Source organism: Vipera berus (genome assembly GCF_964194415.1).
Source record: "Vipera berus genome assembly, chromosome: 3".
In the NCBI taxonomy this organism is placed as follows: domain Eukaryota; kingdom Metazoa; phylum Chordata; class Lepidosauria; order Squamata; family Viperidae; genus Vipera; species Vipera berus.
In genome coordinates, this window is record NC_138204.1 from 90,754,521 (window position 1) to 90,779,779 (window position 25,259).

The 25,259-nt window shown below is 37.7% G+C and overlaps 1 protein-coding gene across 1 annotated transcript in view; it reads right to left on the reverse strand.

The window, feature by feature from the left end:
- Positions 1-5,392: 5,392 nt before the first annotated feature.
- COL11A1 (collagen type XI alpha 1 chain) overlaps positions 5,393-25,259 on the reverse strand; it is a gene marked incomplete at its 5' end in the record, with an annotated part of 296,431 nt that continues 276,564 nt past the window's right edge. Inside the window, 4 exons of the mRNA XM_081322302.1 lie at positions 5,393-5,984; positions 7,810-8,043; positions 11,224-11,292; positions 16,044-16,156. Of these exons, the coding sequence (XP_081178428.1) occupies positions 5,838-5,984; positions 7,810-8,043; positions 11,224-11,292; positions 16,044-16,156 (563 nt within the window). The 3' untranslated portion in view covers positions 5,393-5,837. The remainder of the gene's footprint in view (positions 5,985-7,809; positions 8,044-11,223; positions 11,293-16,043; positions 16,157-25,259) is intronic.

Here is a 25,259-nt window from a genome sequence, read left to right on the forward strand (position 1 = left end):
CCCCATTTTCTTGCCCCATTTGTTAAGTGAATCATTGCAATTGTTAAGTTAGTAATACGGTTGTTAAGTGAGTCTGGTTTACCCATCGACTTTGGTTGTCAGAGGATGGCAAAAGATGATCACATGATCCCTGGACACTGCAACCATCCTAAATATGAGTCAGTTGCCAAGCATCTGAATTTTGATCCCATGACCACAGGGATGCAGCAACAGTTGTAAGTGTGAAAAATGGTCATATATCACTTTTTTCAGTGCCATTGTAACTTTGAACGGTTACTAAATGAACTGTTGTAAGTCAAGGACTGTATCCTCTTCACTACGCAGGATCCCATTTCCTAAAGCTATACAAGTAAACCATAGGATTACTACATTTTGTCTAAGCCTTCTCCAAATTTATAGATTTCCAGATGTTGCATTAATGGTACCAAGCAGGATTGTATAAGAATCAAATTAATTAATTAGCCATGAAACTATTGAAACTAAAAGTGCTTATGGTTGATTGGACTGTGCCGCTAGCTTAACAATATAGTTGCATAGTATTTGGTTATCTTTTATTTTCTTCTGCTTCGTATTTATGCTATAATGTTTTGCTGCATGTAGTTGTAATCACTTCAGTTCTATGTTGTATATAAACAGTTCTCTCAAGTCTCTTCAGTTTTTATAGAGTGTTCTATACTTGACATTATGCAGCAGTTTGTAGTTTAAATTAGTAAAGTTTTCTTTCTTAAAAAAAATACTAATCCATCTTGGTATTGCTTCTATTTAAATTTAATGAACTGAAACCAGATTCCAAATTAGGATGTTATTTAAGCCATAGAATTTACAAACTCAAAGCAATAAATGCAAATTGGAGTATTACAAATATATTTAATAGAGTGAGTCCAATCATCTCACATTTACAGGGCCTTTTTCAATTCTCAGAAGATGGAACTTCAATATAACATCCCTCGACACATGCAAACAAATATAATCCCTGCATGTGAGATGTTATGCATTTATTTTGGATCCGCTGGATAAATCTTGTAAACCAGTAATATGTACATTTATATCATGTTTTCAAATTGGCAGTATGCTGTATATTAGTTCATTAGATGTGTAAACAATGAATCCCACCCATGAGTTTAATTTATGGCAGTTACCCTGGGTGTTTAACTGAAGTCACCCAACTCAGCCATTTCTTGTAGTTCTGAACTGAACACCTTCAAATATTTTCTAATTAATTTCAGTGAAATTTGGCATTTTATATTCACAAGCAACGGATATTTGAAGAATTCCCCCCCATTAAAGATGCTTGAAGAACTGGTACTCTGCACACCCCTATACAAAATATGTCTTATCTTTCACATTTGTACACTGGAACTTGGCTATTAATCAGAATCTTAAGAATTTCAGTAAGAGATGACAACCCTGTAATGAGGAATATGCTTTTCTGCAAAATATTCCAAGTTCTAAAACAGAGGACATTGGGGTATGAAGGGACACAACGTTAAGAAAAAATTGCAAAAACAAACCTTGTTCACTGATGAAAGATGCTTCCAAGAGCTTTCCTGAGTATTGCATGAAAGAAGTAAGCAAAAAAAAAAAAAAGATGTCAACAAGACATTTATGGAAGAAAAACAGTGAGAGACTTAACCAATTAGCAGTTGTTGTTTTTTGTCAAAGTAGGAGGTGGGAATTATGTCTGAAGCTGCCTAAATCAGGGGGTAACTGTAATTGCTATTATTGGAAAATCTGTGTACATAAAGGGTTGCAGTTGAAAAAAAAGTCCCCAGATTTCCTTAAAAAAAACAAACTGCAAATTGAACTAATTGGTTGAAATAGTTCCTTGATTAAGAAGGTGATGGCAAACTATTTCCATACAGTGCTGTTGCTCTAATGAATGGGTCCCCAAAAGTTACAGGCTTCAGATTTACTTCAGAGGCGGCTTTACTTTTTAATGTGAACCACAGAATGGAGTATATGAGTTAAAAACACAGTCAAGGGATGTGATTAGAAACAGACTGATTAATTTCCAGAGATTAATCTTCTCTTTTTTTTCTTGGAAAAAGGAACTGTAAAAACACTTAGACTCTGGATCAGGACTACTGTGTTAGTAATAAATATATATATATAAAGCACCAGAACCTTAATATAAATGCTTTCTCCTCCCTTTAATAATTTTGAAAATCTTAGTTCCATTCATTGCAAAAAGGTTAAGGATTAAGTTCCGTTTGACTCTTTCAAAGTCTATTTTTGACAGAGAATTTAATAAAGTCAGGTTTTCTCAAGAATAACAATTCTGCTCATGGAGGAAAATGTATGCCTTTTCTTAATTGCCATTTTCACTTTCTGGCAAACAGCACAATTCAGCTGACATGGGTTTCGAGGCAATGCTTCTGCCAAAATGCAGCTAATATTAGCACTGGTATCCAGCCAGCATGCTAAACTCATCCCTTATTTTCTCGTTTTATTGTATATTATTCTTCTTGAAAATAATCACTTGATTTTCATCATAGCCTGAAACACAATTTAATGTTTAATTAATTTGTCTATGAGAAAAAAGCCTCAATGCAGTTGAGCTCCTCTATAAACGATTTCGCTAAGGTTAAAGCGCATGAATCCAGATTACCTTGAGATGGTAGTAAAGAGGGTTTTTTTAATATATATTTGCTGCCATCTAGTGGTCATTTGTGTTTTGCAGTCACATTTGATAGCCCTAGACCACTGCAATATTTAATAGGCAATGGATAGTAATTATGAAATTTCTTCTGGTTTGGTTTGGGCAATGATAGTGCCAGATTCTACCATGCCTTGGCATGTTGTTGTTTCACCCATTGCTAATCACCTTTCCCAAAGACTCCCAGTCATGCCTTCAGAAACATAATGGCACATATATTGTGTATATCTATGTGTGTAACCAGATCAGTTTGCACTCAGGATAGTTTGGGTGAATGGGCCTGATGGTGAATAGCAGCAGTGGTGAGTTAGTAGAGTGTCACAACCGCTGTGATATTGGCAGCAGTTTATTGATAGCACATTAGCCCAGTTAAGGATGGTGCATTTTTAACATTTAGACTTTCAGCAACTATTCAGTGATATTCTAATAATTGATCTACAGTTTGAGTTTATACAACAAGGCAAGTAAGAACAAGTGCCTTCCCACCTTAGCAAGGTTTTCTGTTAAGTGTTTTTTTGTGGATACCCAATCTCGTTGTTATGGTTTAGGGATCAATGTTAAGTGAGAAAGTAGATTAATTTGGTAAACATGTTCTGTAAAAGAAGCTAAAAGTTGTTTGCATTGTTTTAAATTGGTCAAAATAATATTTTTCCTCCCCAGACTCAGGCAGACATTTGTGAACTTCATCAATAATAAACAAAGCTTTCTGAAGGTGACATTTAGGAAATTAAAACTGATTTAACACACTCCTCCTACTCCATTTATGAGGATTTTGACCTGAATATTTACAAGAGGCTTTGATCTGTATTCTGTGGCTTATGTGATAGATTACCTACAGCCAGAATTTAATTGTGTTATTGAAGATTATACAGCATTTCCTGTAGGATTAAAAAACAGAATGATCAGTCCATGGAGACAGGAATTGATTTTATTAATAAAATGTATATTATTTTGTTTTTCAGGTGACAATTAACAAACTTTGGTTTTAGAAAAGGAATTCCAAACAGCAAATTGTTGACTTTCTTTTACATTTAAAATGCTTGCATGCTTAAAAACTGCAGAAAATGAGCTAGTGGGATCTGGTATCAATTAATTTAAACAGATTTATATAAGAAATAGTAACAAATATTTTTCAAGTCTTACATATATTATGAGAAATAAGTACAAAAGGATTTGTGTTAAATTAATATCTATGTTTGACCACCCAGAAAAAAAAACAAACCCTTGAGGCCAGGAAAAAAAAATAAGATTGCAAATTGTAACTGCTTGAGTAAAAAAAAAAGCTTCATGGTTAGCAATTTTCTCATAGGTTGCTTGGCAACTAGGTAGAATCACATGACCTAGACTTATTTGTCACAATACAGCAAGAAGGTTACCTGAACAGATTTAAGTTTACACTCGTGTATCTTCTGTGCTGGAAGAGCAAATAGATTCCATCAATACAAATCCAGAATCTGAAGTTATAGTGCTGCATCGACTATTTCCATCATCTGCAATGTGGTATTTGTTTAAGTTAGCCAAGTGGCCAGGATGTAAGTCCCTTCACCTGATCTACCGTTATCTTTAATATGACCAATGGAGAAAGATTTATCTGCACTAAGATTTTTTTTAAAATTCCATTTATATCCCGCCCTTCTCCGAAGACTCAGGGCGGCTTACAAGCTTCAGAATTCTGGTAGACATGTAGTTACCCATTTGATATAATCAATGGCAATATATTTTAAATTTCTTTTCTTCTTTTTCCCCTTGGGCATCAAGATATGCCCAAGAGGGGGGAAAATATCGGGGGCAAGAGTCTTTGTTCTGAAGTTTCAGAAGTAAACAATGACACTGAGAGAATAGATAGAATAAAAACTAGACATTAGTGTGACAAATGCAGGCACTGCTCATATATAATTTAGGTATACCTAGCAAATGTGCCAGAAAATAGCACAGTTCATAAATAATTGTGCAGAATCTACTTTTAATATCCAGATGGAAAAAAAAATTCTGAGATTTTCAATTAGTCATTAATTATAGACTAGTTAATTATATTACTGAAATTAATTCATTATACTCAAGGGCCCCTTCTGACATCACAGGAAAAGATCTGGCAGCCAGAAACTGGTATACTTTGTTCCTACGCCGTGGAAATATTGGAAGAGGCATCCATAGACATAACAACCACGCTGCTACTTTTCTGCAAATCAGCATTACTCCCATGCTGAAGGCAATGCCTTTAGTGAAGAATGAACCACAGATATGGTCTCCTTCCATCTGGCTTGTAACTCCCCATATTGTCAGAATACAGTACGAAGAACCTGCGCTAGAGCAACAGGGCCTTTCCTTGCATCTTTTGCGCATTTAATTTAACAAAGCACATTTTCCCATGCCAACGTGAAAGATAACCACCACCAACCAACGCAACTTGCTTATGGTCTTGAAATGATGTATGGCATCTTGTGGGAGTATCTCAACGGGCCCTTGGGATCCTTCTTGGAATTCCTTATTGCAAGATAGTTGTAGCACAAAAAGGTGCTGCTCCTTTGTTTCCAGTTCTGCCTGGACCTGAGGTTTTGTCACTGACTTCAAATAACACAACTCTAGAGACCAATATATACAAAGACGGTACATTGTCATATTATTAATCAGAAAAATATGGAGTGGGACTTCATTGGAAATTACAGCTTTATTTTTCATAATACATACACGGTACTGAAATGTGATTTTTGAAATTAGGATAAGGTAACAGCCAGTTGCAATTCAGGGATGCATGCAAGTTTTAGAAACAGACACTGGACAGCACTGTACTGTACACAGAATAATTACAGTTTATTAAACATATCTTCTTAGCACCTCTTACGTTGTAAAAAAAAAGGAGCACCATTCAATTTTACAGCACCAAAAAAATAAAAATAAAAAGGAACATAGGTGGGTAAAGAAGGATAGGTTGGTGGAGGACATTCATAAGATGAACTTGCCTGTCGGTGATACAGGATCATTCATCATTTGCCAAATAAATTTAAGTCATGTGATTCTGCTCCAAAAAGGGCAGTCAGTGGGTGTTTTCTAAAAAAGACATACATATTTGGTGAAACACATCTATTCCATTCTTATTTAAAACTTACACATGGCACAAGTGAATTGGTATGGTGACACCTAGCACATTTCTCTTCTTGAAGATTTGCTCTTTACTCTAAACTTAACCAAGGAAACAGACTGGACCCACTTCAAAGCCAAACTTCTGATTCTGATCACCAAAGTCATTAATCATCACATCAAAGATAGGCAGCTGGTCAATTTTGGGAGTATTGATTTCCATAACAGTCTTTGCATAGCCTTTTCTTGACTGTAAAACAAAATAACATTCAGTTAATATACTTGTTGATGCAGCAAAGATCAGACGAGTCTTAAATGGTCTATGTTTATCTAAGGAGGTAGTTGTGTAGCCAATAAGACTATAGTTGAATTTTTTGACTGAGATATTTCTTCTCCAATTAAACTGAAATGTCAGTTTGCATCTTGACTAGATTTCCAAAAAGTAGCAACTTAACTAGGTACTTCGGAGAACAATCCAGGTGAATATAATTATCTATATTTATCATCCCTGGTTCACTTGTCAGTGTAGTAATGAAGGTTAGATAAAGTGTCAAAAATCATCATGCAAAGGAATAGTGTGCTAAAGACATATCACTTCTAGTCCAAGTCTCAACTAGCTTTCAAGGAACAGGGAAGAAAGGTCTTTGCTTCGTATCTAGCTATTTCTGCCAACAAGAGAAAAGGAAGGAGGTGGTATTGAATAAAGAAAAAAAAATGTCAAGGGTGGTTGGAGCAAAAGAGAGAGAAAAGGACCATGGCTCATTTAAATGCACAGAATTAGAGAATGACAGAATAATGAGTTGGAAAAATCTTAGAGCACTTTTAGTCCAACTCCTACGCAGGATAGACAAATGGCTCTCATAGTTGACTAACCTTTGGTTGAAAACCTCCTCTGTTGGAGCACCCATGACCCCAGCAGCCAGGATGTTCCATTGCTTAATACCTCTCACAGTCAGAAAAATTCTCCTTATTTTGTGATTGGATCTCCCTCTATAAAGCTCCAAAAGCTCATTTGTTCTTCTCCTACTTTTGTGGACTGAGGAGAATATCTCTTGTGACAGACCCTCAAATATTGAATACTGCTAAGGCTCCCTTGCCTTTTCTTCTTTAGACTAACCATACCTAGTTCTTCATCAGATTTAAGCTCCAAGTCCCTCAACATTTCTGTTGCTCTTCCTTGCAGCCTTTCTCAGTTTCTCAGCTTCTTGTGTTGCAAGGACTAGAACTGGGGACCGTATCCAGCTTAAGACTAGTGATTCAGTGATTCCACGAATACATTGTCTCTTTTGGCAGCTACAGCACCCTGCTGGCTCTTGCTTAATCTGTGCTCTGCAGGATTCCCAGATCCTTCTCAGAAGCACAAGCACTCTGCCAGGTGCCACCTATTTTGCACCCGTGGGTCTGCTTTTACCTACCTTACATTTCTCACTACATATCCAAATTCAATATTTGGATGTTAAAGAAGCAATTCCAAGACAGAAATGAAATTATGTAATATAGTGGGGATTGTAATGAGTAATGATTCAGTACCTGGGAAACGTGTAAGTCTCTAAGACATTCTTTAATATCATTCTATAACTATCAGATGCCAGTGCCAACTCAAGCAGTAGCTCATCAGAAATGAAGATAGAATTTTTAAAAACTAGACAGTTTGGCACTGCTTTCACTTCTATTTTCTGTTTTAGACACATGTTGTATTAAAGCGTGCAAAGGGATCTTTCATTTGCAATATTACTGTTATTCATTTTTTGCAGTACACAATAAAGTACAAATGTTTTCCATTTGCTATCTCCAATCCTTACTTTTTCCTCTAGTGACTTCCCTTGTCAATGCATTTACAGAAGCCTGCTGTCTGATTGTTTTTGTCTTTTATTTGCCTTACATTATGGATTACATTCCCCCCCCCTTCTACAGGGTTATTCTTTAAACAGACTGACACTGCGAAGAACAAGGTACAAAAATGAAAGAATATGTTTAGAAAGAAACAGATATGGGCAAGAAAGGTATTAAGCTGAATTCATTTGAATACAAAACTCAACTAAAGATGGAAAAAAATGTCCAAGGCTTATACTTACTGCACAGCCATCATGAAGCACTTTGATGTACGGATTGTTGTCATAAGACATCTCTTCATCATTTGACCCTAAGAACCTCAATGCTTTGTCATAGCTGTCAGAAGAGCCATCATGCCATGCTACTGACTGATGACAGTTGTAAGTGAAGTTTTGTCGGGCAGAGGCACTTAGTAGTTTAAGGAATGTCATTTGGACCATGCTAATAGAATTGCCTTCAGCATCCACATAAGAAAGCTAAGGAGATTAAAAAAAGGCAAACAGCTATATATAAATTTGCTCTTCAAAGTGCAAAACAAGATAATATGCAACAGCAAAACACATTAACGGGCCTCGTATAAATCAGCTGACATAAACCTGTTTGTTGTCCCATTAAGAATGCAGGCAATGAATCAATAAAGATATTTCCTTTAAGCAAAGCTATATGATTATGCACCCAGTCTGCCTGTTTATTATCAGAAGCTGAAAACCATTGCAAACAATATGTGATAACCTTGTCCAAACAGCATTCTCCCAAGGACACAGTTTAAATTCTTAGTAAATTTAAATTCTGAGGTATCTGCTTTCCCACGTGAGGGAGACCATTCCTAGGCTTTCCTCTATCGAAAGTCTATACAGGTAGTCCTCAACGTACGACCACAATGGAGCCCAAAATTTCTGTTGCTAAGTGAAACATTTGTTAAGTGAGTTTTGCCCCATTTTACGACCTTTCTTGTCATAGTTGTTAAGTGAATCACTGCAGTGGATTAAGTGATAGTAACAGGGTTGTTAAGTGAACCTGACTTCTGCATTGATTTTGCTTGTCAAAAGGTTGCAAAAGGGATCACATGACCTTGGGACCTTGGGACCCAGCGACGGTCATAAGTAGTTGCCAGGCATCTGAATCACATGATCATAGGGCTGCTACAAAGATTGTAAGTGTGAAAAATGGTCATAAGTCACTTTTTTTCAGTGCCATTGTAACTCAACGGTCACTAAACAAACTGTTTTAAGTCGAGGACTACCTGTACAGGCATATGTCTGTATAGAGATCTGAATAACTTATACTTGATAATACAGATAATAATTATTTTTTTCTGAGTATGGAAGAACCCTGTATAACTCATTACTTAATGAACATAACTGATGAAATTATGTTATATTGCCCATTTCTGCCCTATTGTAACAGAATCTCTGATCCAGATAAGTCTATAAACAGAGGTAAATGCAAGTAGCTACCAGCATTATGTACAGTGTGGTGTGACCCAGAGATCAGTATTCAGTCTACCTCTGGATAGTTCTTGACTTATGACTGATCGCTTAGCAACCATTCAAAGTTATAATGGACCTAGCCTTTTCACCTAGATTCACAATTTTGACAGTTGGGACCATCCCCTACACTCACTAAACTTCAAGCTGCATTTATGACCATTTGCACTGTCACATGAGCACATTTAAGAACAGCTTTGCTGAAGACCAACATTTGCTTCTGGTTTTTGGCAAAACCACATCATTAGAAAACCATTGGTTCACATAACAACCATGGCACTCACTTAAAGACCATTGTCCCTGCTTAAGTAAAGGTAAAAAAAAGATCGTGAAATCGGGCTGATCCTATGATGACCCATTTTATGACTGTCACAATTTACAACCGATGGGCAGGCTTCAGTATGATCATGAGTTGAGGACTACCTGCATGGGGATGTAAATATCACTAGAAAAGAGTTCCAAGGTAGTCAGCTGTATAATTAATTTCAGAATGTTATATTAAAGGATCCAGCAGAGGACAGAAGAAACACTGTTTTCCTTTATCGTGGCACTTGAAAAACAGCCACAGGGGATGCAGAGTTACTTTGGATGCAGGTTTTACAGTGACATAACTAAGATGTACTGATGAAAGTATGTGCCTTGAAGACACGAAAGCAATGTAATGTTCAGCTAAAATTTGAACCGTTTGGAAAGGTACAGTATCTGAGAAACTTTTGAAGGAATGAGGTCATTTTAACATATACGGTATTCTCATGTTGAAGATTTAAATGAGAAGATGGGGTGGAATTCTTTTTGAGTCATATCTGAGTGACTCTTCTAAATTTGCCAGTATTATTTTTTGCTTAGCTATAAGATAAAAGTTGATAGATTAGGAAAAATCAACTATCAAAAATTGGATATATATTTTTTAAAAACTCACAGACTTCTCCAGAACTTGGATGGTACAGATTAAGACTGAAAACAAATGAAACTGGCATGACCGCCCAAAATTAACTGGCAAATGATAGATACCTGCTTTCCTACTCAGGCCAAAGTATACATTATCCAAAGACAACCAAATTATTTTGATACATGAAAATCTCAGAAGCATATATTTTCATCTGTAAAAATATAATAACTAAATGAAAAACATTTTTCCACTCTTTTCTGATATCTAAAGTTTTTGGTTTGAGGTAACAGATTCTCTGTAGCCAATAGAAAATCAGATGGACTAGAAACATGAAGTTTTATTTAGTTCTAGTCTACATGTAGGTCCTTTTTTTAAATCTTAGTGCATGGAAAAGGTTATATATTTTGGACATTTTAGCTGTCACACAAAATGTTTTTGAAAGGCAGAAAAGAGGAATTCCCAACATCTATTCCTCTAATGTAAAATGCAGTCTCTCTCTAAACATGTGGTCTTTTGTCTAACTACACATGGCCCTCTGAAAGAGGTCATTTCAAAGTACTACATTTTATGTTATCTTTCACAGCAAGAGAAGGAAGAAAGGGACGGAGGGAGGGAGAAAGGAAGGAAGGAGGGAAGAAAGGAAGGGAGGGAGGGAGGAGGGGAGGGAGGGAGAAAGGAAGGAGGGAGGGGAGAGAGGGAAGGAAGGAAGGAAAGAAGGAAGGAAGGAAGGAAGGAAGGAAGGAAGGAAGGAAGGAAGGAAGGAAGGAAGGAAGGAAGGAAGGAAGGAAGGAAGGAAGGAAGAAAAAAAGGTATTGATGCTCATTTTGTTAGGATCCCAAAATGATGCCCATTTTGTTATGATCCCATCCTCTAGTTGCTTTAATATTACTTTCTATGTGTTCCCAATGGATAACTCTTTGTTGTCTTGCTTTGATTAGAACTTGACTAAAAAATATTTGTCTGCTCCTGCACTTAAATTTAAGCCTGATTTCTTATCTGCTTCTAGTCCTTGATAAAAAATACAAATATTCCCAGAGTGTTTTGCCCTACCTGAGTTTTCAGAATCATTTATTCAGAAAATCACAGGCCTTTTTCTTCCCCTGAAGATGCAGGAGGCCTAGAGTATCTTCATGCTGAATCTCCCCACAAAAGTCACTACTTGCATGCAACACTTTGTGTGTTAGCAAAAAAAGCAACACTTGTTTCAGGATAACTTTACAGGATTTGTGCCTTTAGGTTGGCATGCTAATTCTAAAGTAAAAAAACAAAAGGTAATTTACCAGTTTGCCTCTCTTAAATTCACTAAACCAGGTTCCAGGGTTTTCCTTTGGCCAGGATGAAATCCTAAACTGTAAGGGAGGAAAGAAATCACAAGTGTTAATTGTGTCAGCAAGAAATGAGTGGGAATTAGCCGAGTTTTACATAAACACTGCTAAATTAATCTCTTTTTTAAAAAATGAAAAGAAAAAAAAAGCCTGGGCTTTCTGCCTAGTTCTAATTATATTTAGAGTTGTGCAGAGAAAATTGTATCAAGTTCTCAGATAACATATTAAATAACTAAATACATTGATTAGATTGTTCCAGCAGATCTGTGGGAAAGGGATTGTGCTTGCAGTCTTTGGCACTGGGTGAGCCCAGATGGTACTGTACTGTATTTTGCTCTCTTCAAATACTACATTTTGGTTCTCTTGTCACTTGTATCTTCTTGTGAGGCACAGGAACGGACCATTAACAACGAGCAGAGATAAAAGATAGGTCTTTAAAGATCTCTTTATCTCAGCACATTCAGTGTCTGAAAGGGAGGCTTTCAGATTGGTTTTTTTTTGCAAATTCTTAGGACTTTTACATTTTCTTCTGCTTTGTGGATGCCAATAACTGCTCTTACTTATTTGACAAGATTTATATAGGTAACCCTCGCTTTAATGACTGCTTGCTTAGTAACCATTAAAAGTTACTGCAGACCTCAACAGTTACTTATGAGCCGGTTCTAGACTTCCAATGGCTGCCTCCACCCCACCCCCCAAGGTCACATGACTGCATTTCAAGTGCTTGGCAACTGGGTTATTTTTATGGCTGATGTGCCGCCATCATATAACCAAGATGCTTGCATGGTTTTTGTTTTTTTTTGCTTTTTCAGGTTTTTTTTTGCCAAAAAAACATTCATAGGAATACATGGGCTCCCTTAATGAGCATAACATTCACTTAATGACTACGGTGCCTGCATATTGATTGCTGCAAAACAAGCCATAAGCTCAATTCCAGTCATGTGGGTGCCTCGACTTATGACCATCATGATTTATGAGGGAAATTCTGGACTCCATTACAGTAATAAGTTGAGGACTACCTTCACCCTGCTCCAAGTGTAATGCACTCTGAGGAGCAGTAACATTTGATTTGATAATAGTTACTGGAGAGCCCCTTCATGGATTACTGCCTTGTCGTGGCGAAGGGGCTTGCGTAATTCAATGAAGCTATGAGCTATGCCGTGCAGGGCCACCCAAGACGGAAAGGTCATAGCAGAGAGTTCTGACAAAACGTGATCCACTGGAGAAGGAAATGGCAACCCACTCCAGTATCTTTGCCATGAAAACCCTATGGACAGTACTAAAAGGCAAAACGATATGACGCTGGAAGATGAGCCCCTCAGGTCGGAAGGCGTCCAATATGCTACTGGGGAAGAGCAGAGGGCTAGTACTAGTAGCGCCAGAAAGAATGAAGCGACTGGGCCAAAGCCAAAAGGACGCTCAGCTGTGGATATGTCTGGTGGTGAAAGGAAAGTCCGATGCTGTAAAGATTTTTTCTCCATAGGAACCTGGAATGTAAGATCCATGAATCAAGGAAAGCTGGACGTGGTCAAACAAGAGATGACAAGACTAAACATTGACATCTTAGGTATCAGCGAACTAAAATGGACAGGAATGGGTGAATTTAATTCAGATGACCATCAGGTATACTACTGCGGGCAAGAATCCCTCAGAAGAAATGGAGTAGCCTTCATAGTCAATAAAAAAATAGGAAAAGCAATACTGGGATACAATCCTCAAAATGACAGAATGATCTCAGTTCGAATCCAAGGCAAACCATTCAATATCACAGTAGTCCAAGTCTATGCCCCAACCACCAGTGCTGAAGAGGATGAAATTGACCGGTTCTATGAAGCCCTACAGCACCTTATAGAACTAACACCCAAAAATGATGTCCTTATCATCATGGGGGATTGGAATGCTAAAGTAGGAAGCCAAAAGATAAGCGGAATAACAGGCAAGTTTGGCCTTGGAGTACAAAATGAAGCAGGGCACAGGCTGATAGAATTTTGTCAAGAGAATACGATGGTCATAGCAAACACTCTTTTCCAACAACCCAAGAGACGGCTTTACACATGGACATCACCAGACGGTCAACACAGAAATCAGATTGACTATATGCTCTGCAGCCAAAGATGGAGAAGCTCTATACAGTCAGTAAAAACAAGACCAGGAGCTGACTGTGGCTCAGATCATGAGCTTCTCCTTGCAAAGTTTAAGCTTAAACTGAAGAAAGTAGGGAAAAGCACTAGGCCAGTCAGGTATGAATTAAATCATATCCCTGTTGAATATACAGTTGAGGTGACAAATAGATTTAAGGAATTGGATCTGATAGACAGAGTGCCTGAAGAACTATGGACAGAGGTTCGCAACATTGTACAACAGGTAGCAACCAAAACCATCCCAAAGAAAAAGAAATGCAAGAAAGCAAAATGGCTGTCTGAGGAAGCTTTGCAAATAGCTGAGGAAAGGAGGGAAGCGAAAGGCAAGGGAGAAAAAGAAAGATATGCCCAATTAAATGCAGAATTCCAAAGAATAGCTAGAAGAGATAAGAATGCCTTCTTAAATGAACAATGCAAAGAAATAGAAGAAAACAATAGAATAGGGAGGACCAGAGATCTTTTCAAGAAAATTGGAGAGATGAAAGGAACGTTTCATGCAAAAATGGGCATGATAAAGGACCAAAATGGCAGGGACCTAACAGAGGCAGAAGAGATTAAGAAGAGGTGGCAAAATTACACAGAAGAACTATACAAGAATGAGCTTAACGTCCCTGATAATCACAATGAGGTGGTCACTGACCTCGAGCCAGACATCCTAGAATGTGAAGTGAAGTGGGCCTTAGAAAAGCTGAGCAACAACAAAGCTAGTGGAGGTGACAGTATTCCAGCTGAGCTATTCAAAATCTTAAAAGACGATGCAGTAAAAGTGCTACACTCAATTTGCCAGCAAATTTGGAAAACTCAACAGTGGCCACAGGATTGGAAAAGATCAGTTTACATTCCAATTCCAAAGAAAGGCAGTGCCAAAGAATGTTCAAACTATCGCACCATTGCACTCATTTCTCATGCTAGTAAAGTTATGCTTAAAATCCTACAAGCTAGACTCCAGCAGTATGTGGATCGAGAACTACCAGAAGTACAGGCAGGATTTCGAAGAGGCAGAGGAACTAGAGATCAAATTGCTAACTTACGCTGGATCATGGAGAAAGCTAGAGAGTTCCAGAAAAACATCTACTTCTGCTTCATTGACTATGCTAAAGCCTTTGATTGTGTGGATCATAACAAACTCTGGCAAGTCCTTAAAGAGATGGGTATACCAGACCATCTTATTTGTCTCTTGAGAAATCTATATGCGGGCCAAGAAGCAACAGTGAGAACTGGACACGGAACCACTGATTGGTTCAAAATTGGGAAAGGAGTCCGGCAAGGCTGTATACTGTCGCCTTGCCTGTTTAACTTATATGCAGAGCACATCATGAGAAAGGCAGGGCTAGATTAATCAAAAGTTGGAATTAAGATTGCCGGAAGAAACATCAACAACCTAAGATATGCAGATGATACCACTCTAATGGCAGAAAGTGAAGAAGAACTAAAGAGCCTCTTGTTGCGGGTGAAGAAGGAGAGTGCAAAACTTGGATTGAAATTAAACATTAAGAAAACCAAGATCATGGCATCTGGCCCTCTCAATTCCTGGCAAATAGATGGGGAAGAAATGGAGGTAGTGACAGATTTTATTTTCCTGGGCTCCAAGATCACTGCAGATGGGGACTGTAGCCAAGAAATTAAAAGACGCTTGCTCCTTGGGAGGAAAGCCATGGCAAATCTAGACAGCACACTAAAAAGCAGAGACATCACCCTGTCAACAAAAGTGCGTATAGTCAAGGCTATGGTCTTCCCAGTTGCAATGTATGGCAGTGAAAGCTGGACCATAAGAAAGGCTGAGCGCCAAAGAATTGAAGCCTTTGAACTATGGTGCTGGAGAAGACTCCTGCGAGTTCCTTGGACTGCAAGGCGATCAAACCGGTCAGTCCTAGAGGAGATCAACCCTGACTGCTCTTTAGAAGGCCAGATCCTGAAGCTAAAACTCAAATACTTTGGCCACCTAATGAGAAGGAAGGACTCACTGGAGAAGAGCTTAATGCTGGGAAAGATTGAGGGCACTAGAAGAAGGGGACGACAGAGAATGAGGTGGCTGGATGGAGTCACTGAAGCAGTAGGCGTGAGCTTAAATGGACTCCAGAAGATAGTAGAGGACAGGAAGGCCTGGAGGAACATTGTCCATAGGGTCGCGATGGGTCGGACACGACTTCGCAACTAACAACAACAACTGAAGAGCAGTAGCATTTGATTTTATAATAATATTCCAAACATGAGAATCCATGCTAGAGCAAATAAAAGATTTATCTAAGTCTAGTTACTTGTTTTTTTTAAAAAAATATTATGGCTGGAATAACCTTACTATGATGATCAATAATCCAAAAAGTGTGATTTGATTTCCATAAATAGTAACACTAGGTAAATGGATCTTCTTAACAAATATGTATAGCAGAACTGAGAACTCAGCAGAACCCTATAATTCTTGGTTCAGCAAAGCATGGTGACATATTTCAAATGTTTATATTAAGAAAAATAAGGTTTGAATATATACATTTATCTGGTTGCTTTCTTGAAAAGCCACACTTAATCAAGCCAGATAAAAAAGGGACTGCATTTTTGTTTATTTGTTTGTTTATTTTAGCCATGATCTTGATTCAAGCAAGAACTATTTCCAAGAAGTACTATTTCGGTACTTACTCCCTCTGATTTCTTATCTGGATAGATGCAAGTTTCCCCATCAGCTGTGAAGTTACAGTATACTTTGAAAGAGTCCCCGGTACACCCTTGGTTAGGATCAATCCAATACTCTCCTATTGAAACAAAACAAAACAAAAACAATCTCATTCATTTGATCGATTCCAAGACATAACTGCTGATTAAATGAGTTGTTTTAAATAATAACCTTTATCCCATGTTATTTTGAATTTTTTTAATGTTTTTCCGAACTATACATTGTTATTGAGAGCCTGGCAGGAACATCCAAATGAACAAACATGGTAACAAGCAGCACTTTATTTTAGACCCAGGCTTATAAGCAGGAGATAGAGCTGATTTTTTCTCGATTTAATCGATATCAATCTTTTTTCCCTTTGATTTAATCCATATCAATTATATGACTGTGCAGTGGCAATGCAGAAGACCATTGTTATTTCAAGGAGTTCAGTGACATACTTTGATTTCTCCTCCATATTAAGAAAAGTCTAGCAGTTTAGAGTTCATTCTGAGCTAAACTGCTTGGTATTTTTACTCATTTACTAAATAAAGGAGAAGAGGGAGGAGGAATCTTCATATAGCTTTAACATTTTTCTCAGACTTTTGATTCTCATCCCAGAGTCATGTGCTACCTAGTCAAAGTCAGATCTTGCAGTCTCCTGACCATAGCAGGACCATGAAGTCATGTTGTCAGGTTTTGATAAAAACCTAGGCATATCACTGGGTGCTGTGTAAACTGGCTGTCCTTGGGATATCTCTGTTATCTCTTTTATTCTTATGAAGGAGCTCCTGGAAGCTTGTAAAAGATTTGGGTATCATCTTGCTTGGTATGTAAGGTTTTTTTATGTTTTGGTTTTAAATCAGTTTTCTTGAACTAATAATAAAGCTTAAAATCCCTTTATTTACTGGAATGTTCATTGTCTCTGGATCCAAAAGAATTGCCTGGCACCTGATCACTGCCCTCACACTTGGCAAAACAGACCTAGTAGAAGAATACTGGGCACAAGAATAATATGTGCATAACATATAAGAAACAAGAAATAATGTCCACATTTAAAAATATAGTTCAGCTCCCCTAACGATCCCCTACAATGTGGAAAAAGAAAAGACAGCAGTAAATATTTCTCATGTATATCTTTTTAGATGGAAAAAATGACATTGGAAAATAGTCATATTATTTCTTTAACCAGAACTGGCATCACCACAGTAAAAAAAAAATGCACTTGCCATTTCACTTAATGTCTGATACGGTCTAGGATGCAGGAGACTATTCCTTAAAAATCATCTAAATGGTTTGAGCATATCAATACGTAAGACCGTACTATGAAACAAGAAAGGTTATATAAACTATTTTCATTATTTTGCAGTAATGATTACAGATGCAAAGTCTTCATTTTATATAGCAAGTTACATAACTCTTCAACTCCACCTCAAAGCCATCAAATTTTTACCATGTTTAGAATGAAACAATAAGCTGTATAGTAAGGACAGGCTATTTCCCTATAACTATCATTCTTTCACTTGTTATCTGTTCCCTCAAGCATACAGTTCTAAGCCTGCCTGACATCTGCTACAGAAATCCTACAACTAAGGACACTGATAAGAACAGGAATCTAAAGTGAAAAAGAAATAGTGGTCCTCGTTAGACTAAAACTTTTTCTTTTATAATAATTTTATTAGAATTAGAATTAGAACAACAGTCTTGGAAGGGACCTTGGAGGTCATCTTGTCCACCCCACTGCTCAGGCAGGAAACACTATACCATTTCAAATAAATGGTTGTCCAATCTCTTCATAACTTCTGGAGGCAGGTTGTTCTACGGATTAATTGTTCTCACTGTCAGGAAATTTCTCCTTAGTTCTAGGTTGCTTCTCTCTTTGGTTAGTTTCCATCTGTTGCTTCTTGTCCTGCCTTCAGGTGCTTTGGAGAATAGCTTGACTCCCTCTTGTGGCAGCCCCTGAGATATTGGAACGCTGCTATCATGTCACCCCTAGTCCTTCTCTTCATTAAACTAGACATATCCAAGTTCAGCAACTGTTCCTTATATGTTTTAGCTTCCAGTCCCCTAATCATTTTTGTTGCTTTCCTATGCACTCTTTCTAGAGTCTCAACATCTTTTTTATATCCTGGTGACCAAAACTGGATGCAGTATTCCCAGTGCTTTTTTTCTAAAAAAAAAAGGTGCTGGAACTCAGAGGTGCTGTCACTGTGAGCAATGCCGGTGTCTTGCTACAGCATCGCTGCCCATCCTTTGCACCCCCACCCCTGCGGCTCAGAGCCACATGTCGTGGGGATTCCCCTCTCCACAGCTGCCATGGGGATTCCCCTCCATGCAGTTGACACACCACGGCCCATGCTGAGCCCCCACCCAGAGCTGCTCTGAACCCCAATCCAGAGCTGTGTTCCTCGTGGCAGTGGTCTCTGGCGCCAAACAGCCTCTTTCCAACTACATCCAGAAAAATTTGTAACAAACATTGGAATTCTCAAGGCCATGTTTGGTATTTCCCAGCAATCCGTTACTGGAAGGAAAAAGTAATCCCTCCTGCGTTACTGATCCCAGAGAAGCATTTGCATGTATGCAGGTATCCTTAGGGTGCCATAGTTATGGATGAGAAATATTGGTTGCAAAGTTGGCATTTCTGGATGTAATACAGATATTTTGGACTTATTTTTGTTTCTTTGCATGTTTGATATTTTTAAAAAGGCATATGCTACTGACTACGCTTATGCACATATGTAACATCTTTTGCTAGGATACATGACCACTGCTTGTCCAGAATGTGAAAAGTGAAAGATTGTGACTAAACAAAATTTTAATGTACAGATAATACCACCAGAAATTATTTTAGCCTTTTTAATAAATGTTGTTATTGATGTTAAGCTCACCAGGGAAAACATCATATATTGTTATGTATATACTAGGTTAATTATTTAAAGACTGATGTGCAACATAACTAGATTCTAAATAATCTATTTTTCAAAACACACAACAGTCCAAACAGTAAAAGTACAGTCCAAATTAAGAATATTTCATTCTTAAGAATTGTTTAATTTAAAGTGGTTTAGTTGTAATAGAGTATGTACAAAAGATACTATTTTTTTCTAGCATCAGCTAAATTAGACATATTACATTGAGAAAAATGTTTCTCATTTCTTTCCTGTTACCTTTATTGATTTCACTGCAGAGATGTTAACACAGGAAGTAGATTATTTTGTTATCTAATTTTACCTTCCAAAAGACAGAAGCAGATGAAAAATGTGAGGTTCTTTCCTGTTGGCTTTTTTGAATTAGCTGTTTTAGATTGTAAAAGTTTAGTTCCTAAAGAAGTAACCTTGTAAATAATTTTAATGTCCTCCTCTAGTGCAGGGTAGGCAACCTTGGCTCTTTTATGACTCAATGACTTCAACTCCCAGAATTCCTGAGCCAGCATGGCTCAGCTTGGAAACCTCTCTCTTTCTCCTCAGCGTGGCTGGCTCAGGATTTATGGGAGTTGAAGTCCACGAGTCATAAAAAAGGGCCAAGATTGCCTATTCGTAAAGCCAATAGAGGGAGCTTTTTTTGCAGAAAAAAAGGTGCTGGAACGCTGTTCTGAGCGTTCTATGAGAAAAAAAGCCCTGACTATTCCAGGTGTGGCCTTACAAAGGCATTATAAAGTGGTATTATGCATTACAATTAAAAAGATAAAAAGTAATAGAACCTAAAAAAATAATAAAAGGGTGAAATGAAAAAATAGAAAGTCCAGAAAATAAAAAATAGAAAATAAGATTATAGAGGGATAAATAAGCCATATAAAAATAAATGATTTTTCTTTTCATCACAAGCATAAACAATTTTAAGTTTAAACAAGTATAGCTTTTCTTACAATACAGCAAACAATGTTTTGTTCTTATATCTCATCTATTGTCTATAAACAAATCCTCAAAACCTCCCATTTTAGTCCTGATCAACCAAAATCCATTAAGGGTTATCAGAGATAATAACTTAACCTTAGTTAAATAAAACAACTTTATATTCCTTCCATTTAACCATCTTGATCTTTAATCCCTTGAAATAATGACCTAGAACCTGATTTCTTTTCATTTTTTCTTTGTCCTGTCTCATAAAATGCTTCAAAGTTTTAGCAAGTGCCTTTTGAAAATCCAGTACAGGAAAATTATCCAGGTCTTTTGGCTTGTTACTTTTATATGACTTTTAATAATTAAGACATCAGCAGGTTTTATTTATATATTTAGTGTAGCATCTTTTTCCATACATTCCAAATATTCAATATCTGTCATTTTTAACTCCATTTAAAGATCAGTCTAAGTCTTGTACAGTGGAACTTGTTCTTCCAAAACATTGTTTAAATGCAATCTATCTACAGAGACAGGGACTCTTAAAATTAACTTTTGTCGATTGTTCACAAATGGCCTTCAATAGGCCCAATGTTAAAATACTTTGCTCCATTCTGTATTAGTAAATCAATTTTAAATGTTCTTGTCTTTTATTTGTAATCTTTAGTTCCTTCTGGTTCCACCCCACAGGCAGGATTTTATAATTAATTCCAAGCTCTGGACCCTATGTCCATTATATTTTTTCATAAGCAATGTTCTAATCATTTTGCTAAAATAAAAAGGCCTTAAACTTTTATTTAAAATTTTGTTTGTTAAGAATTGAAAGGAACTCACTGAATACTGTAAAACATGTCAATCCCAAGATTCCAAATACTATGAAACACTTAACAAATGTTGTTTGGAATCCAGTGTCCACAAAGGCATCAATTGCAGTTTGAACAAAGATGGCTTTCCCTCATCTCTCAGAGTTTTAAAAGCTCTGGAGACTGCTGTCTTGTAGATTCTTCACAAAGAGTAACCACCTGGAGCACTTGTGGGCAATCCCAAGTCTTCTCTTCATCCAGAGAGGAATTACAAACATACACAACTTTATTGATTAGCCCTTGGGCCATATCAAAGTGCGAAGTTCCAGCACAAATTGTTACTAAAATTTGATAAAAGCAATTTAAAATGGAATTTGATAAAATACAATTGAAAATGGAATTAGAATAAAATACAATTTAAAATGAAATGGTAATAAAACACAATCTAAAATGAAATTGTATTAATGTACAATCTACCCCAATCAGCCCCACATATGCAGATCTCAACTGGACCATTTTTTTAAGTACTGTGCTACATTAAAGGTTATTTTCAAGTTCTGGCTGGACATAAGGTGTTTTGATATGGGGATCTCAATGGGTCACTTGTTTGGTATATAGACCAAGATAACTGTCTCTCACCCTCTTATATAGGCAACAGTCAAATAGGATGTGAGCCAGGTCTTCTACTTCTGCTGCTCCGCAAATACAGAGACGTTCATTATAGAGTATAGCATGAAATCTCCCATATCTGACCATTGTGTCAAGCTGTTCGAATCTCGCTCGCGTAAATATCTCCCTGAGATGTTTTGGGAGTTGTGACTTCAAATAACTGTCTACTTGAAAAGTATGTTTGTATTTACTCAGCCATTTCAAGTTACCCACCTTACCAAGGATAGCTAGCTATATCAGTTTGTGCTTCTATATCCTTAATTCTTTGGGCAACTCTTTTTTGGATTGTTCTCCTGTTATGCAAGAGATGGGAAGGCCACAGCTTCTTACAAAATTTGTTAGTTTGGTGATCCAGGAGATTTGTGATTGTAGTTTTATTTGTTCTAGTAGGCATAACTTGGGGTGTCTATCAGTCTCCATTTCATTAACTTTGCACCAGTAGTTATAAGCTCTAATTTTAGATAATGCCTGAATTGTATGAATTACTAATTCAGCTCTAACTGCTGCAGCAGATGTTCTTGGATCTACACCCAAAATACATCTCATATTCTGGGACTGTGTTTGTTCTAGAACTGTGGTTGAGTAAAGACCCCAAATTTCTGCTCCATACAAAAGCATTGTGGTAACCTTAGCCTTATAAACCTTGATTAATGGGGCTAGGGACCCTGGGTAACTATGGTTCTTTAGTTTGAGAAGTAAATTCGAACAGGCTTTTGCTCTAAATGTACTCCATTGATGATGGCAGGCCCAAGATCCAGTCTTGGAAAGAGTTACACCCAAATATACAAAGGTGTAAACTTGTTCAATTGGTTCACCATCTAATTGCCACTTATGTCTCTGATGGTCTCTTCCAAACACCATTATTTTTTATTTAGATTTGCTAATGATTAGGGAGTTATCCTGGCAATAAGAGCTGAATCTTCTTAATAGCCTACGTAATCCTACTTGTATGATAATAAAATCATATCATCAGCATAAAGCAAGCTGTTACAGTAAGTATTTAGGATCATTGGCATGTATACCATGGTATCCTTCATTAACCCAGGCAAGTGATTGATGTATAAATTAAATAATAATGGAGCCAGGATACACCCTTGCCTTATCCCTTTATTTGGGTAAATCCTGTTAGGGCCCCATTAACCCCATACTGCACCCTCAAACAGGTACTTGTGTAAAGGGCTTTAATCAAAGCCAGGAGTCTGGGTTCTATTTGAAGGGATGTTAATTTACTCCATAGTACTTCTCTATTTACCATATCAAATGCTGCTGTAAGGTCTATGAAAGCAGCAAACAGGGGTCTCCTGTTATAGGCATATTTGACAATTAGATGGTTCAAGACAAAGCAGTTATCAATCGTAGATCTGTTTTGTCTAAAACCTGCTTGTTCTTCTGTGAGGATGTTGCTTTTCTCTACCCAGATTTCTATTCTGTTCAAAAGGTACCTAGCATATATTTTGCTACAATGTCAATCAGGCTGATGGGCCTGTAGTTACTAGGATCCTTTTTATTCCCTTTTTTATATATGGGGACAACTATTGCCATCTTCCACCCGTCTGGTATATGGCAGGTGTTATTTATGTGTGCAAAAAGACCTGCTAATACAGGGCCCCACCAATTGGGAAATTTCTTAAATAATTCTGCTGGTAAAAAATCCTCGCCTGCGGCTTTATTGCTCTTTAAGCTTTTGATGATGGACTGTATCTCCTTTTCTGAGACTGGTGGCCAAGTGGGGGGGAGTTCTAGGGTTTACTAAATCACTGTTTAAATATAGTTTCTTTACCGGTTTGGTGGGGGCAAACAAGCACTGATAATAATTCTCCCAGTCCGCAGCAGAGATTGGTATGTTGAACACAAATCTCCGTTCCTTCAGGATACCTGCTACAGAGTGCCAAAATAATACTGAGTTATGACTTCCGGAAGCCAACTCGAGTCCTGACCAGATTGAAATGGCAAAACCTTTTTTCTTTAATCATAGGTTTTTTTATATTCCCTTCTTGTGTGCAGCATCTTAGCTTGTATATGGGCAGTAGGATTCCTCTGGGCAAGCGTCATGGCTGCCTTCAATTTCTTTTTCAGTCACTGGCAATCAGGATCAAACCAGCGAGGTCTACCCACTTGGGCTCTTTTTGTAGTAGGTTTAGCTGTTAGGTGTTTTTTCAGTATATTACAGAGATTGGAGAATGCATTGAAGGCTGACATCCAGTCAGTAATAGATGACTGGATTGTTCTAGCCCACTTAGTAGCATTCTCTGTTTTCAGGCATTCTAATATTGCCTTAGTATCAACTTTGGCCCAAATTAACCTTTTATTTTGGGTCACCTCTACCTTTTTGGTGAGCCATCTGTCAGCCATGTTATATGGTCTTAAATCTGAGCAGCCTTGCAATGTCACGCTTATAGGTTGATGGTCACTATTGTCGCTAAGGTGTACTGTGACCTCCAAAAAGAGGTCAGCCTTATCTCTAGACATGCAAAAGAGATCCAGTACACTACTTGAATTGGGCGAGTGATATGTATAAGGGTATGTGTAATTCTTATCCTTACCCCCCAAAATTTGGAGGTTACCCTTAAAAATTAAGGAGACTAGGAGCAAGCCAGTGGCATTACTTTTACAGTCTCTTGAGAGCCATTGAGGATGGTTATCAAAGAACTCCCCCGGGATTCCCTTCTTCTGGGCAAGCTCATACAGAGACAGACCCAGCCTAGTGTTCAGATCTCCTAGTAATACCACTATGGACTGAGGGTACAGTACAGATATATCTTCTAGGATAACTTCCAAGCCCATCCAGTATTCAGAATTATAGTGCTGGGATGTTCTTGGAGGAATATACACATTTACCAATATTAACTCTAACTGGTCATACTCAAATTTGACAGCTAGGAAGTACGGATACTTATCTTCGTTATATAATTTCTCCCCCTGCCATTGCAACTCTTGCTTTATAAGAATGCATAGCCCACCAGAGGGTCTCCCTTTGTTCTTTGTTTTTTAGGCTCAGGAGGCCCATCCCTGAAAGCCTGGCAGTTGTACTTGTTCATTCACTTCAGTTAACCAGGTTTCTTGAAAGGCTATTACGTCAAATCTAGAGAGGAAGCTCATTAGTCCACTATCAACCATCCGTTTCTAGCCAGCTACGTTCCAGGTCATCAACTGTATGGGGTTATTGGAGGCAAGGTGGTCTGGCTTGGTTGACTGGCTAGATGGCAAAAATGCCAGATGTCAACGTGACATTGGAGCCATGTTGATATCATGTATGTTTCCCATATAAGCACAGTTGTTATAAGGTTCGATATTTCTCCTTGTGGGTTGCAGGACTTGTTATTGCTCCTCTATATCTCGGTTGCCAGTGTGCCTCTGCTCTTGCTCCAAGAATGACTTTTTTTCCAATGGGCAGGTACTCTGGCTTAAGTCTATAAATGTAGATTTATGTCCATTTTTGGAGGGGCGTAGCTGAGGATTCATCTTGTGAAAAGATGTTGTGGGAACTTCTAAATCAAATGAGGATGGAATCTGTATTATATCCTTAGTGTTTGTCAGCTTAGGGGGCACTGTGTGATTAAGCCCTTTGTCTTTCAGTTGTTTCTCAGAGGCTGGGTCAGTCAGTGCAGTTACCCCATTGTCAGCCTGTGTGACAGTACCTTTTTTTACTATTGAGGTAAGGGCAGATGGTTGATTAAATATATTGTCACAAGGGTGCGTGATTAGTGGAACCAAATTAAATAGAGGCTTTGCTGTAGATTGAGTTGTTGTCAGTGCCTCTTTTAGGTCATCCAATCTTTGAATGATATTAACTTACTCAGGTTCCGGCAATGCACTGAATAGGTCAATCAGAATTTCCTCTGGCACATCCTCAGCAGTTCCTGCAGCTGTGGGTAACACAGTTTGTATATTGCTC